Source organism: Danio rerio, chromosome 20 (genome assembly GCF_052040795.2).
Source record: "Danio rerio strain M-AB ecotype USA chromosome 20, GRCz13ab, whole genome shotgun sequence".
Classification (NCBI taxonomy): Eukaryota; Metazoa; Chordata; class Actinopteri; order Cypriniformes; family Danionidae; genus Danio; species Danio rerio.
The window spans coordinates 57367579-57383330 of record NC_141040.1 but is presented as its reverse complement, the minus strand read 5'-3'; the positions used below and the strand labels follow the sequence as shown (position 1 = coordinate 57383330).

The window sequence follows — 15752 nt, the reverse complement described above, 5'->3', positions numbered from 1 at the left end:
GTGTCGGAGGAAGAAAAGTGGGAGGGTGTGGGAGTGTCTATTTGGGCACGCGCTGAGTTTCAGAGTCAAAACACACAACCACAGCGGACAAAGTGACTGTGTTTACATGGACATCTGTAGTCGAATTATTTGCCAGATTATTAAATGGTGGACTTTAACTGCAGTTTGGCTCTTTCATTCAGGGAATTCATTCATGCCCCTCGCGACAAACGAGATATTTGATTTGAGGATCTGCTCTAAGCGTGTATTTTTCATGCAATGTTTGATACCGCACGGCGAATGAGAGAAAAAAAACCTCTGCATTTCCCGGAAACTTAGATGCACACGGCAGGTAGCGTCAGAAAGCCGCGTGTGTTATTCCGGTCACTAAATGCGGTGAAAATCCTACACGAGGTTAAAGTTTGGTTGTGGTGCTAACATGTTTACACTCGGTGCAGTAGTTAGTTCGATACGAATAAAATACGAACTGAATAAACAAAGATCGCTGGTCGCTCACTTACCAAATCTGTAGAGACAGGACAATCACCAGCAACTAGAGCCGCGTCTTTATGAAGAGGAGACTACAAGCCAATCCGGATCTCAGCGTTTGCAGATGAGAACAGCTCTCAGGTAAACAATAATCCTCCTTAGACACGTAAGTTATTGTTGTCGAGCGTCGCGTACACTGTTAATCCACACGTGACTCCAGCTGAGCTCTCACAGAGAGAAAATGAAAACAAAACTTCACTGCAGCAGACTATAAAAGCAACACTTCACGCTTGTTTTGCCAACACAACGTGGCGTCTCTGTCGTCTGAACACTGTGACAGTAATGAATATTAATGAAGGTGCACAATAGAGCGCGCTGATTGGATTGAACCGAGCCTTACTCATGCATTAATGCAGCACACTGTAAGACGTAATAAGACTCACTCTGGCACAGACGTCCAGTCTGCACGCTGGAATACACGCTATTATGTCATGACCGTGACGCAGCTTCAAAAATTCGTTTCAAACAGGAAGTACGAATTTGCTTGAAATAACGCAAAAACAACCAATTTACACTTTTTAGTAAAATATAGGTGTCCTAATAGTGTTTTTAGCAGTGTGGGACACATATACCACTGTCAACAGCTCAAACACATGTGTTTTGGTGTTTCGTGACGCTTTAATGCAACCTAACAGACTCCTCCTCCCCACCAAAACTGTTTGTTGTCATGGCACTGACAAAGAGGCGTGGTTAAGTATGTTAGCCACGCCCAATACATAATCTGACAATTGAACTGAACACTAACAGGAAGTGCATTTTCAGATTGCAATTAATGATTACAAGGACAAGCTATTTATTTTTCTTAATGACATGCACAGATGAATTGTTCAGCACAAAACTGGCAATGTGAGCTGACCAAATCAATATGGTTAGATTTGATGTCATGTGTACTTTAAATGTGGCTTTGGAAAAGGTGGAATGCTATCTCTTTAATTATTTGTGTTTGACGTGTCTGCATGTGTCTCCGCAGTACTGTCATTATGTGGCGGGGCTGGTGGGCATCGGGCTCTCCCGGCTGTTCTCCGCATCCCAGCTGGAGGAGCCGGAGGTGGGCCGGGACACAGAGCTGGCCAACTCTATGGGTCTGTTCCTGCAGAAGACCAACATCATCAGAGATTATCTGGAGGACCAGCAGCAGGGGAGAGCGTTCTGGCCAGAGGAGGTACACACACACACACACACATCAACATATACACTGCGGATGAGCTGAAATGACACCCGAATCCACGGCGTCATATTAATCATCCACCTGCCAGCGCATATAGTTTTATCTGATAAATGTATCCGCACCCGATCGTCACTTTAATAATTTAATTCTTAGTTTTAGGCATGATGATTATGGAAGCATACGAGTAGCATAATTCAATTCAAAATGTAATATGCAAAATGGCAATGCAATATGTTAAATGGCAATGTATTTCTGTATTTGAATTTGCATTTTCCAAGACATATGAGCAATGTTTGGTGCAGAATGAAAATGTAAATTAAATTACATTGTTTGCATTTCTCATTTCAAACACTGTTTTAATATGTAAATTGTATCCACATTTTAAAGCTTTATAAGTAGCAAAATTAAATTGAAAATGCTATACACAAACTTAATTTGATGTGAATAAAGTACAAGCAGAAACTGTAGCAAAATGATAATTTAAATGTTATTTGTCCTAAATGCATTTACACTCGCGTCTAGGAAACGCAGGATTACATTTTCAGCATAACAGCATGGGATGTGTGTAGCAAAATTAATTTTGAAATGTAAAATGCAAAACGATAATGCAATATGTAAAAGGCAGTGTATTTCTGTATTTCAGTTAGCATTTTCCAAGACATATGTGCAATGTTTGCTGCAGAATGAAAATGAAAAATAAAAAAAAACATAATGCATTTTCATTTAACACATCGCGACGAATGAAAGCCAATTTGAAATTGAAAATGCATTCTGGCCTGGCCACGCCCACAGACGGCCACCGTTGCTGCAAGGCGGGTTTTAGGTTATGTCGTCACAGCTGCCGCGAGGCATGGCGATGTCTGTTCCTCAGCGGCTTCGTGAAGCTGCACGAGCCCTCGAGCGTGAACTGGGAAATACTTTAGAAAACCAATCACCTCCTAGCTCAGTAAACTTGGCCTTAGGTTTGATATTCGCGCACGCAGTTTTAGGGATCATCTGCGATTTACATCAACAGAACCAAAACGCACAGTAACGCAAAGCAGAAAAAAATTGAGGAGATTCCAATAAATGGTTAGAGGCCAGACTGATTTAATACAGGTAGCAAAGCTACTATACCTCTAACTATATGGTACATACAATGCAGAAATAGGCAATAGCTCTTGTCATAAGCATACAGTACACATCAGCTAAAGCCCCTTTAGGTTCTGTCGATGTAATTTGCAGATGATCCCTAAAACTGCGTGCGCGAATATCAAACCTTAAGCCAAGTTTACTGAGCTAGGAGGTGATTGGTTTTCTAAACTATTTCCCAGTTCAAGCTCGAGGGCTCGTGCAGCTTCACGAAGCTGCTGAGGAACAGACTTCGCCATGTTTATGCTGCCAAATGTCCCTAATAGTCCTCGCGGCAGCTGTGACGACATAACCTAAAACCCGCCTGGCAGCAACGGCGGCCGTCTGTGGGCGTGGCCAGGCCAGAATGCATTTTCAATTTCAAATTGGCTTTCATTCGTCGCGATGTGTTAAATGAAAATGCATTATGTTTTTTTTTTCATTTTCATTTTCATTCTGCAGCAAACATTGCACATATGTCTTGGAAAATGCTAATTGAAATGCAGAAATACACTGCCTTTTACATACTGCATTATCGTTTTGCGTATTACATTTCAAAATTAATTTTGCTACACACATCCCATGCTGTTATGCTGAAAATGTAATCCTGCGCTTCCTAGACGCGAGCGTAAATGCATTTAGGACAAATAACATTTAAATTATCATTTTGCTACAGTTTCTGCTTGTACTTTATTCACATCAAATTAAGTTTTTGTATAGCATTTTCAATTTAATTTAGCTACTTATAAAGCTTTAAAATGTGGATACAATTTACATATTAAAACAGTGTTTGAAATGAGAAATGCAAACAATGTAATTTAATTTACATTTTCATTCTGCACCAAACATTGCTCATATGTCTTGGAAAATGCAAATTCAAATACAGAAATACATTGCCATTTAACATATTGCATTGCCATTTTGCATATTACATTTTGAATTGAATTATGCTACTCGTATGCTTCCATAGATGATAGGCCACCGTGGATAATAACAGCAGATTCAGTGAGCTTTAATCTGCGCATCTCTGATATTGTGCGTTAATCGTAAACGTTTTATTTATAAAAGCAGAAGTTTGTCTTTAGACGACATTTTCTTCATTTTCAAATACAGAAAGAACAAATAAGACTTTCAGCTTTTACAGAAACAAGATAACAGAAAGGGGGCCACTTCAGCCGAAACGGCAGCTGTTGTGTTCACTTAGCCTTTCTCTTTGCACTGTGCAAAAACAGAACAGCATCTACTGCGCTTGAATTCAGGCGATTCCGCCTCGCCTCCAAAACACGGACAGCTGCACTGAATGAGCGTTCGCTCACACCGCTTGTTGTAAGAAAGCACAAGATGCTGGAGTTGTGGAAATAAGCGATCTGGTTTCTCCCAGAACGAGAGCAGATTTTCCTCTGATGACTCCTCTAACTGAAACTTTGCACTGCAAAAAAAAAGCTTTACTTGCTTAGATTTTGGGTCTTGTTTCTAGTCCAAATATCTAAAATTTCTTATATCAAGAAGCATTTTCTAGACATGCTAAACATAGTCTTGTTTTGAGATCTAATATGCCAATATTGAGTGAGTTTTTCCTTAAAACAAGCAAAATAATCTGCCAATGGGGTCAGCAAAATAATCTTGTTTTTTCTTTTGATGTAAGATTATTTTGCTTACCCCATTGGCAGATTATTTTGCTTGTTTTAAGGAAAAACTCACTTAATATTGGCATATTATATCTTAAAACAAGACAATATGTTTAGTTTGTCTAGAAAATTCCTCTTGATTTAGGAAGTTTTAGATTTTTGGACTAGAAACAAGACAAAAAATTAAGAGTAAGAAAAGAAAGCAAGAAAAGCATTTTTTGCAGTGTGAACAGTTCTCTTGCACTTCATCCATTATTTTGGGCGTCTCGTCTTCCCATTTTGCAAAGCCCACTCTGCTTTTTCGTTGGTCAATTGCCATGTCCCGCTACATCCACCCACAACAGACCCGCAATTAATCATAATGTATTTTTTATTACCCGACCCGTGGATTATCCACAGCGCCCGCGGATATAACCGCCATCCGCACATCACTAATACACACACACTTACTGATACGCATATATACATACAAACACAATCTTTCACACACACACACACACACTCTTAGCTACACACACTTTTTCTCATGCACACATGCACACTCACATACACACACAGTTACTCACACACTCTCATGCACGCACACATGTACACCAACACATTCTCTCACTCAAACACACACACACACAGCTACGCTAGTTATTATAGTTAAAGTAAACGAATGAAATAATGAAAACTAAAATGTAAAATATTTGTCGTTAACTGAAATAAAAATAGAAACGAGAGTTTTTTTTTTTTAAACTAGAGCTAACTGAAACTGTATTGTGTATATACAAAACTATCTGAAACTAATAAAAATTATAGCAAAAATCTCCTTTGTTTTCGTATTTGTGAATGTATTTATACATAATCTTACTGTGAGCCGTTTAAAAGTAAATATAATCCACGCTGCAGGTGTTTGACTCGTGCGGCACCTCAGAGTCTGTACTCCTGCTGCCATTGGCCAGATCGAGCCGGTTCTCCTGCAGTCTTCCTCGCTGTTGCTCCTGCGACAAAAGCAACGAGTGGACATGACAGCAGCACGGTGACAGCATTAAATACAGACACTTTAAACTATTACTTTAACACATTTGTGCCCGATATTGGGTTTTATTTCAGTATTGTGATCGCGAACAATTCTTTTTACCGGATCTTCTAAGTGAACCAGTTGAACTAGTTCACCAAATCGAACTGAATCATTTGAAACGATTCGCGTCTCCAGTAAGCACTCATCCACAAACTACTTACTTTATAACAAGCCTAATACCCCATCTGACTCTAAATAATCCAATATATACTCTCATGCAGTTATTAGAACAGTAACATTACACTGAGAGGCGGGTAACAGATGATACTGCGCATGCGTGATTCAGTGAACCAAACACAAACAGTGCAGCCTGCTGTGTGACTGAACTAAACTTAAACAACAGCAGCGCGGGTAAACCGAGGGCTTAAATGAGAGGATCTGGTGAAAAACGTAAGTTTAGTTCATAACAGAAAGTCGTAATGTAATTTAAATAAGTGAATCATGATTCAGTTGGGTTGCAAAACTTTACTGTAACGCCTGTTTCACACCGCAAGCGTCAGCGGCGCGTGAGCAGAGCGTGAGCAGCGCGTGTGTTTTCGGCGTCCATGTTAACAGATTAGAGCTTTCATACCGCACGCAGCAGCAGCGCGTCAGAGCGAGGCGTGAGCGTCGCCGAAGCAGCAGTGCAGCGATAGTTTCGGCGCTGGGTCTATTTTTGACGCGCTGCTCACGCTCAATTAAAGTGACAGTGCATTGATAATGACCAAAACACATCGAATGACAGTAAAAACTAACAATTTTACCCAATAAATACGTTAATAATGTCAAATGGTTTATATATAGTCATTCAAATGAACTTAAAACGATTAAAAACGGCAACAAACATTTATTTAGGCCCGAACTACAAAACCAAATGTAAAACTATTTTACTATCAGTTTTGCTTAAGTTGCACACTAGTGTTGTAGGAGAGGGGAAATAGAATATGTACGGGATTTGTAGTCCATAGCGAAGTGTATTGTGGGTAGTGTAGTTCGACACGCATGCTGGATTATGTGAGCTCGCTGTGTTCTGTGCAGCTAGCAGAGCAAGAAAGTTTTAATCGGCTTTGTTTTATGTTCACTCGAATTATTCCTACCGGGAGCTGTTTGCACTGTGAATCTGACAACACGAAAATAAGTAAAAGAATGGCATGCATTAATTACTTTTGTCCGTCTCATCATCTGCACGAGCATGAATTAACGAGCTGTTATTCTGCCGCTGGACATCACTAAAGCGGAGAAATTAACACTAGTTTGATCAAGTATAAATATTATTATAACTATATTGTATAAATATGATTATAACTAGGTCTACAGCAACCTGATAATCAAAAAACAAATGACATGATATCACAGGCGATTGTCTTCTGACTGTAGACAATTCTCATAAGTTAGCTTTAGAAGCATACAGCACTATTTGATCTATAAAAATTGTAAAATAAACATTTGCAGGTTAATGAAACAGCATAGGAGGGGCCTTGGTGCAGATGAAAAGTTTAAAAAGTGTATTTGTATATAGAGGGGTAACTAGATAGAATAGACAGAGATAGGTTGATCTCAGCAGCAGCTGCCGAAGAGCTGCGCGCTGCAGACGCAGCTGGTGTGAAAGGCAAACGCCTGCGTGCTGCTACTGCTCGACATACGCGCTGCTCACGCTCTGCTCACGCGCCGCTGACGCTTGCGGTGTGAAACAGGCGTAAGACATTTTTCAGATCATGCTGATGTTTTAACTGACTGAAATGACTATTGCTGACTACATAATGTTGAGTCCAAACATCCGCGTTAAAGATCTGAACTTCCCATCACTACTGTGTGTCTAACCTCAGAGCAGTCTTGCACACATATTGTACTTCAGGCTGCTGTCCTGTGGGCTGCTGTATTTGAGTTTGAGGATGGGGAGATGGTTGTGGTAGATGATGGTGTCCTCTGAATACACGATTCAAAAAATGTATGACTGAGTTTTAATTATCCAATATTTATCCTGTTGATTTTGAATCTTGCACCTAACAAATATCCTCATTTAGAAAAAAACTGAAACTAATAAAAACTAAACTAAAACTAGATATTTTCAAAATATAGAAACTAATTAAATTAGTAAATCTGCCTTTAAGGGTGCTTTCACACCTGCCTTGTTTAGTTCGATTGAATCGCAGTAGAGATCGTTTCCCCTTTTGGTGCGGTTCGTTTGGGCAGGTGAGAATGCAGCAATCGTACTCGAGTGCGCACCAAATGCGGACCAAATAAGCGTACCGAGACCTGCTTGAAGAGGTGGTCTCAGTCCGCTTTCAATCGAACCCTAGAGCCATTCGTTTGTGGTGAGAATATGATCCGTATTAAAACAGGTCCAACCACAAAAAGTACTGCGCCTTTTGGACTAATTCAGCTGCCGTAGGCCGATGCGCTGTGCATTATGGGATATGGAGGAAAATATTTGTTGACAGCGCTTTACCAACAGAGAGAGAGAGAGAGAGAGAGGAAAACATTACCTGATGGATCGTTGGTAATATTTCCGCAAGATGAGCATGTCGCAGTTTAGCTAAATTAATTCACGGCTCCTCCTGAAGTGATGAGCGATGCATTAAACACTGTTTTCCAGCCGCGCTTCATTCTCGTAATGTATAGTTTGTCTAAAGCAGTCATACAATCAGCAGCGCAGTCGTCCCTCCAGAGTAAAAGGTTTTGTTTACCTGCGGGAGTTCACTGGCATTTTCCCGCACGTGAATTCTGACCAATCAATAAGCAGTTTAGGAAATATGCTCAACAACATCTGGCCAATGAGAGATGTGGATTTTGTCAGATGACTGCATTTTGGTTCGTTTCAACTGGTTCGGACCAAAGCCAGCAGTGTGGTGTGAAAACCACCCAAAGCCGGCAGAAGATGCAACAATGAATCATTTATTACCCTTGATCCAGACCAAATGAAGCGAACTACAGATGTGAAAGCACCCTTAAACTAAATAAAACTGACTGAAAAGTCAAAACGAAATAGAAACTAAAACTAATGAAAAATCTAAAACTATTATAACCTTGATTCACACACACACTCACTGAAAACACACACAAATTACATTTCTGTAATCACTCACCCTTGTTTCGTCTGTCTGTTTCTGAATGTGTATATATATATTTATATGTGTGTGCAGGCGTGGAGTCAGTATGCGTCAGGTCTGGAGGATCTGGCTCAGCCTCAGCACCTCAGCTCTGCTCTCTCCTGTCTGAATCTGCTGGTCACGGATGCGCTCAGACACGTGCCGGACGTCATGCTGTATCTGTCCCGACTGCGCAACCAGAGCGTCTTCAACTTCTGCGCAATTCCACAGGTCACACACACATTAAATCAACACTCTTTTAAAATGTCAAACATGAACAAATATCGATGTTATCTGCATGTGAATAATATGTTGGATATGAATGCGGTGATCATTCAGTACAGAGGTGTAATTCTGCGTCTGACTTCAGTATTTACCTTATTTTGCCATGCATAAGTGCCTATTTGAGAATTATCTAGCAATAATAAACTGCAGAAATCAGTCTACCACGTCATCTACAAACATTTTTGTTCATCACTGCAACATCAAGCAGCAGAACGAGCTGTTTTTAACCTCTTATAATCAACGGAAGTAATCATATGTCAATAATAAGCTCAATAGACTGTAGTTTTCCTAGTGTGATGCTGACGGTTGTTGTTGTGTGTTCAGGTGATGGCGATCGCGACTCTTTCTGCCTGCTACAACAATCCTCAGGTGTTTCAGGGTGTGGTGAAGATCCGGAAGGGCCAGGCGGTGACGCTCATGATGCAGGCCACAAACATGAGCGCCGTTTACAGCATTATAACACAGTACAGCCACGAGGTAATCGCTCTTGCCATGAAAATAGCCTTTGTTACTAGCATTGCAATAAATAAAACATTCATCATCATCATCATAATCATCAATACAACCACTAGATAAAGAGTAGATACTCAGATACTGATCAAATCAACGTAGGCAGGCCCACATTTAGGATGAATGTATGTGCAGCTGGCCAATCAGAGCTCAGTGTATCAGCTGTGGCCAATCAACAGCCCCATGTATCAGCTGTGGCCAATCAGAGCTTATTGTTAAAATTGGCCAGTCACTCCTCACTGGTTCAGCTGTGGCCAGTCAGAGCTCACAGTATCTGCTGTGGCCAATGAGAGCTCACTATTTTAGGGGTGACCAATCAGAGCTCACTGTATCATCTGTGGCCAACCAGAGCTCTCATTATTAGCTGACAAATCAGAGCTCAGTGTATCAGCTGTGGCCAATCAGAGCTCTCATTATCAGCAGACAAATCAGAGCTCAGTGCATCAGCTGTGGCCAATCAAGCTTTCATTATCAGCTGACAAATCAGAGCTCAGTGTATCAGCTGTGGCCAATCAGAGCTTTCATTATCAGCTGACAAATCAGAGCTCACTGTATCAGCTGTGGCCAATCAGAGCTCTCATTATCAGCTGACGAGTCAGAGCTCAGTGCATCAGCTGTGGCCAATCAGAGCTCACTGTGTCAACTGTGGCCAGTCAGAGCTCACTGTGTCAACTGTGGCCAGTCAGAGCTCACTGTGTCAGCTGTGGCCAATCAGAGCTAGCTGTATCAGCCGGTCAATTGGAGCTCACTGTATGAGTTGTGGCCAATCAGAGCTCAACGTATCAGCTGTGGCCAATCAGAGCTCACCGTATCAGCAATGATCAATCAGAGCTAAGTGTATCACTGACCAATTAGAGCTCACTTTATCAGCTGTGGCCAATCATAGCGAAGTGTATTAGCTAGCCAATCAGAGTTCAGTGTATCAGCTGTGTTCAATCAGAGCTCATTGTATTAAGTGTGGCCAATCAGAGCTCACATTATCGGCTGACCATTCAGATCTCACTGTATCAGCTGTGGCCAATCATAGCTAAGTGTATTTGCCAGCCAATCAGAGTTCACTGTATCAGCTGTGGTCAATCAGAGTTTAGCGTATCAGCTGTGGCCAATCAGAGCTCACTGTGTCAACTGTGGCCAGTCAGAGCTCACTGTGTCAGCTGTGGCCAATCAGAGCTAGCTGTATCAGCCGGTCAATTGGAGCTCACTGTATGAGTTGTGGCCAATCAGAGCTCAACGTATCAGCTGTGGCCAATCAGAGCTCACCGTATCAGCAATGATCAATCAGAGCTAAGTGTATCACTGACCAATTAGAGCTCACTTTATCAGCTGTGGCCAATCATAGCGAAGTGTATTAGCTAGCCAATCAGAGTTCAGTGTATCAGCTGTGTTCAATCAGAGCTCATTGTATTAAGTGTGGCCAATCAGAGCTCACATTATCGGCTGACCATTCAGATCTCACTGTATCAGCTGTGGCCAATCATAGCTAAGTGTATTTGCCAGCCAATCAGAGTTCACTGTATCAGCTGTGGTCAATCAGAGCTCACTTATTAGCTGTGGCCAATCAGAACTCACTGAATCAGCTGTGGCCAATCAGAGTTCACTGTATCTGCTGTGGCCAATCAGAGCTCAGTGCTCACTGTATCAGCTGATCAAATAAGGCTCAATTCATCAGCTGGCCAATCAGAGCTTATTGTATCAGATGTGGCCAATAAGAGCTCAACAAATCAACTATGATCAATCAGTGCTAAGTGCATCAGCTGGCCAATCAGAGCTCACTCTATCAGCTGTGGCCAATCAGAGCTCACTGTCACACTTCATCGAGTGGATAATCTGTTCACTCAGCTAATCCTAATCCCGCTCAGTAATCCCGCGTCTCCTCCACAGATCCTGCAGAAAGTTTCCATCTCAGACCCGTCGCGGGAGAAGACGCTGCAGATCCTGAGTGTGATCCGAGAGAAGAGTGTGCACGAGGGGTGTGTGTCATCCCGCGCACACCACCACATCTCTCCTGTGTGCGTGTCTGCGGCCATGATCCTGGCGGCACTCAGCTGGCAATACCTGAACACCACCGCCGGACCAGCAGGGGGCGCCGACATGCAGGGACACTGAGAACACACATGAACAAACACAACACACACACTCAAATCTGAGGCGTTTTAGCTGCTTCACTGGACCTCGTGAAGCATTCATGATCATATATTATATATATGTATATGTATGACGTGTGTATAATATATATGACTGACTGTTTTATGAGTTCATTCGTGTCATGTTGGTTTGCGTTAGTGCATCTGATGGATGTGTGAGACTAGAAATTATTCGGATGTTTTTTTTCTTTTGATTTATTTATATTTTTCCCCCATTTTAATCAAAACATCCTAAAAATCAAGCATGCATGCACAGAAATCTATAGTTTCCGCCCAACAGACTTTAAATGTTCACATATACAGGGTGGGCCATTTATATGGACTCATCTTAATAAAATGGGAATGGTTGGTGATATTAACGTCCCATTTGTGGCAAATTAGTTTATGTGAGGTGTCATAGTTTTCAAGATGGGTGGTGGCCATTTTGAAGTCGGCCATCTTGGATCCAACTTTAGTTTTTTCAATAGGAAAAGGGTCATGTGACCCATCAAACTGATTGGGAATTTCACAGGAAAAGCAATGGTATGCTTGGTTTTAACGTAATTTCATTCTTTTAGGAGTTATTTACACGTTTCTGACCACTTATAAAATGTGTTCAATGTGCTGCCCATTGTGCTGGATTGTCAATGCAGCCCTCTTCTCCCACTCTCCACACACTGATAGCCACACTTCAGGAGAAATGCCAGCACAGGCTTCCAGTATCCGTAGTTTCAGGTGCTGCACATCTTGTATCTTCACACAATATAGTATACAATATGGTAAAACTACGATGGGCAGCTCATTGAACACATTTTATAAGTGGTCAGAAACTTGTAAATAACTCTTGAAAGAAAAGAGTTACGTTGAAACCAATCACACCATTGTTTTTCTTGTGAAATTCCCAATGAGTTTGATGTGTCACATGACCCTCGTCCTATTGAAAAAACAAAAGTTGGATCCAAGATGGCCGACTTCAAAATGGCCACCACCCATCTTGAAAAGTTTGCCTCCTCACATGTACTAATGTGCCACAAACAGGACGTTAATATCACCAAACATTCCCATTTTATTAAGGTGTATCCATATAAATGGCCCACCCTGTAGATTCAGACGTCCAGACATCATTATATCGTTTAAAATGTTAAAATATTAAATATTATTATATAATTAAAATAAACATTTTATGTAATGTTAGTGACACTATTTTCATATGTACATATCTGAGATATATATATATATATATATATATATATATATATATATATATATATATATATATATATATATATATATATAAATATATATAAATATAAATAAATAAATAGTGTCACTAATATACAAACGCTTAATGGTCTACATCACAGGTGTCAAGCACAACCACAGCTCTACGCAGGTTAGCTCCTGCCCTGCGTCAACACACTTAATCTGTGGTCACACTAGAGTTTAAGCCTGCGAAATTCTGTCGTACAGTGGCGGAATAAAACAAGATGATTAGACGTTTAAAAAAGAGAGCGATTGGTCTATATTTTACACTTCTGTCTAGAGAGGTCATGTTTTGATCCTCGAATGGTCTCACGCAGTCAAGTGATGCCATTTCGCAGGTCACCAAGGTTGAATTTTCCAACGCAGCAAACTTGTCGCACTTATCGCTGCAAAACTTTATCAGTCGGTTTAGAACAAGCCTGAAGGACTCCGTTAGTTTGATCAGATGTGTTTAATTAGGGCTTTGGAACTAAAGCTGCGGTCACGTTGGTCTTTACTCCCCATAGACTTCCATTCATACGCATGCGAATGCATCAGACCGGAAGCGCAAGCTCGTGCGTCAAATTTGACAGTTCACTGCGTTAAAAGTTCAAGCTTGGTGAACTCCGTCCTGCGAAATCACATCACGTGACTGCAAGAGACCAATCGAGGATCAGACCATGACCTCTCTGGACAGCAGGGCTTAATTTGTGCCGGAACACTCCAGATCCGACACCTTTGAAATCTAATCTGGCACCTCATTTTACCGTTCCCCCTTCTCAACCGCCCTCTTCCCCCGTCTGCTGTTCACTTTCACTCTCTTCCGCGACTCCCCAACCCTATTCACTTTCGTCCGCGACACCCCTCCGCCGTCTAACGCCAAGCCAACTCAATCCCCCACACCCCCCCACCACCACCGCTCCCCCTTCTCAACCGCCCTCCTCCCCCGTCTGCTGTTCACTTTCACTCTCTTCCGTGACTCCCCAACCCTATTCACTTTCGTCCGCGACACCCCTCCGCCATCCAACGCCCCCCACCACCGTTCCTCCTTCTCAACAGCCCTCCTCCTCTGTCTTCCGTTCACTTTCACTCTCTTCCACGACTCCCCAACCCTATTCACTTTCGTCTCCGATAAGCCCGTCACTCTTCACTTTCATCCGCGACACCCCTTCGCCATCCAACGCCAAGCCAAACCATCCCCACCCCCGGCTCTTAAGTTTTATCCCCGACAACTCCCAAAGACCTACACCCCACTCCCCTGCTACACAATTATACCTCTTCATCCACGGGTAACATGCCGGATTCGTTACCACGATCTGTTCCGGGACCTGACAACACACAAATTACGTACTGCTGGATAGGAATATACAATAAGGAGCAATCGCTCGCCTTTTAAATGGCCATATTGTTTGTTCCCGACCTTTTTCACAGCAACGTACGACAGAATTTCGCAAGCTCAAACTCTAGTGTCACCGCAACTTAAACTGTGCAGACCTGTGGCCCTCCACGAACTGGCTTTGACCCCTGTGGTCTACAAGTATTTTCTTAATTACCCAGTCGTTTTCTTTTGTTGTTGTTGTGTTTTTAAATTTGTCGTTCATCATGTATGTTTTCAGAATGTACACATGAGTTGGTCCATGCTCATTGGGTCAGTCTGAATGTTCAATCACTGTGGAGCGAACAACCAAATAACCTGACGTTTCTACTGGACGTACGAGAGTAAAGTGTCCTTATTATTTAGCTTTTAAGTGGAAAAGCTAGTGAGAACTGTGTACATACGGGAGATCGGGTTAATTAGCATTGCTATGTAATGTGGGAGTTTGGTTTGTATATAAATTTAGAAATAATAAAAATATTGACACTTTTATTTGATTCAGTGATGTGTATGCATGTATTCGCTTTTAGAAGCAAACAAAGAACACCCTAACAACCGCCCAGATCATCTTAGCAACACTCCAGGGATGAGCTGGAAGACCATAGCAAAAACAATGCCATAGCAACTGATTAGCAACACCCTAGCAACCACCCAAATTACCTTTGCAACACTAGCAAACACATAAAGCACCATAGTCACACACCAGGACCAATCATCATAGCATCACTAGCAGTCACATGAAAGCAACAACACACCTGATCTCCAGGAACTCGTAACAAGTTAGCAACCACCCAGATCACCTGAGTAACACCTTAGCAATCACATGATACACCAAAGCAACCACATAATGATTCAGCAGGAACCGGTCATAACAACTGCTTAAGAACACCCTGATAACCACCTAAATCACCATAGTAACAATAGAAAACACATGAAATAACATAGCAATTTCTAAAAAACTGATAATATCATATCAGTTTACCAAGAACTAACATCATAGCAACTACTTAGTAACACTCTGCCAACCATCTACATTACCTTAGTAACACCTAAGCAGTCACATTACAATTCACCAGGAACTATACCATCTTAGGAACACCCTGGCAACCACCTAAATCACCATAGTAACATTAAAAAACACATTAAATACCTTAGCAACCTCATATCAGTTCACCAGGAATTCTAACATCATAGCAACCACTTTTGTAACACCTCAGCAACTATCCAAATCACCTTAGCAACGATGTTCCAGGTACTATAACACATCCCATTGACTTCGCGACCACGCAGCTCACCTTAGTAAAACCTTAGCAATCACCCGCAACACCATAGCAACCACATAACAGTTCACCAGGAACTATTAAGGTCTTATAAACACCCTGGCAACCACCTAAATCAGCATAGTAACATTAAAAAACACATTAAATACCTTAGCAACCTCATATCAGTTCACCAGGAATTCTAACATTATAGCAACCACTTTTGTAACACCTCAGCAACTATCCAAATCACCTTAGCAACGATGTTCCAGGTACTATAACACATCCCATTGACTTTGCAACCACGCAGCTCACCTAAGTAAAACCTTAGCAATCACCCGAAACACCATAGCAACCACATAACAGTTCACCAGGAACTATTAAGGTCTT

The 15752-nt window shown here is 41.6% G+C and overlaps 1 protein-coding gene across 2 annotated transcripts in view; it reads left to right on the top strand.

Moving 5' to 3' along the window:
• fdft1 (farnesyl-diphosphate farnesyltransferase 1) overlaps positions 1–14593 on the top strand; it is a 34923-nt gene extending 20330 nt beyond the window's left edge. The window contains exons 4-8 of one of the 2 annotated variants that reach the window (XR_015517993.1): positions 1499–1690; positions 8623–8799; positions 9178–9330; positions 11245–13320; positions 13388–14593. Coding sequence is in view for 1 of the 2 variants with exons in the window: in NM_001202525.1 (NP_001189454.1) it covers positions 1499–1690; positions 8623–8799; positions 9178–9330; positions 11245–11469 (747 nt within the window). In the remaining variant the exon portion in view is untranslated. Of the gene's footprint in view, positions 1–1498; positions 1691–8622; positions 8800–9177; positions 9331–11244; positions 13321–13387 lie in introns of those variants that run through there. The other variant, NM_001202525.1, reaches the window with a different exon arrangement.
• Positions 14594–15752: the final 1159 nt, after the last annotated feature.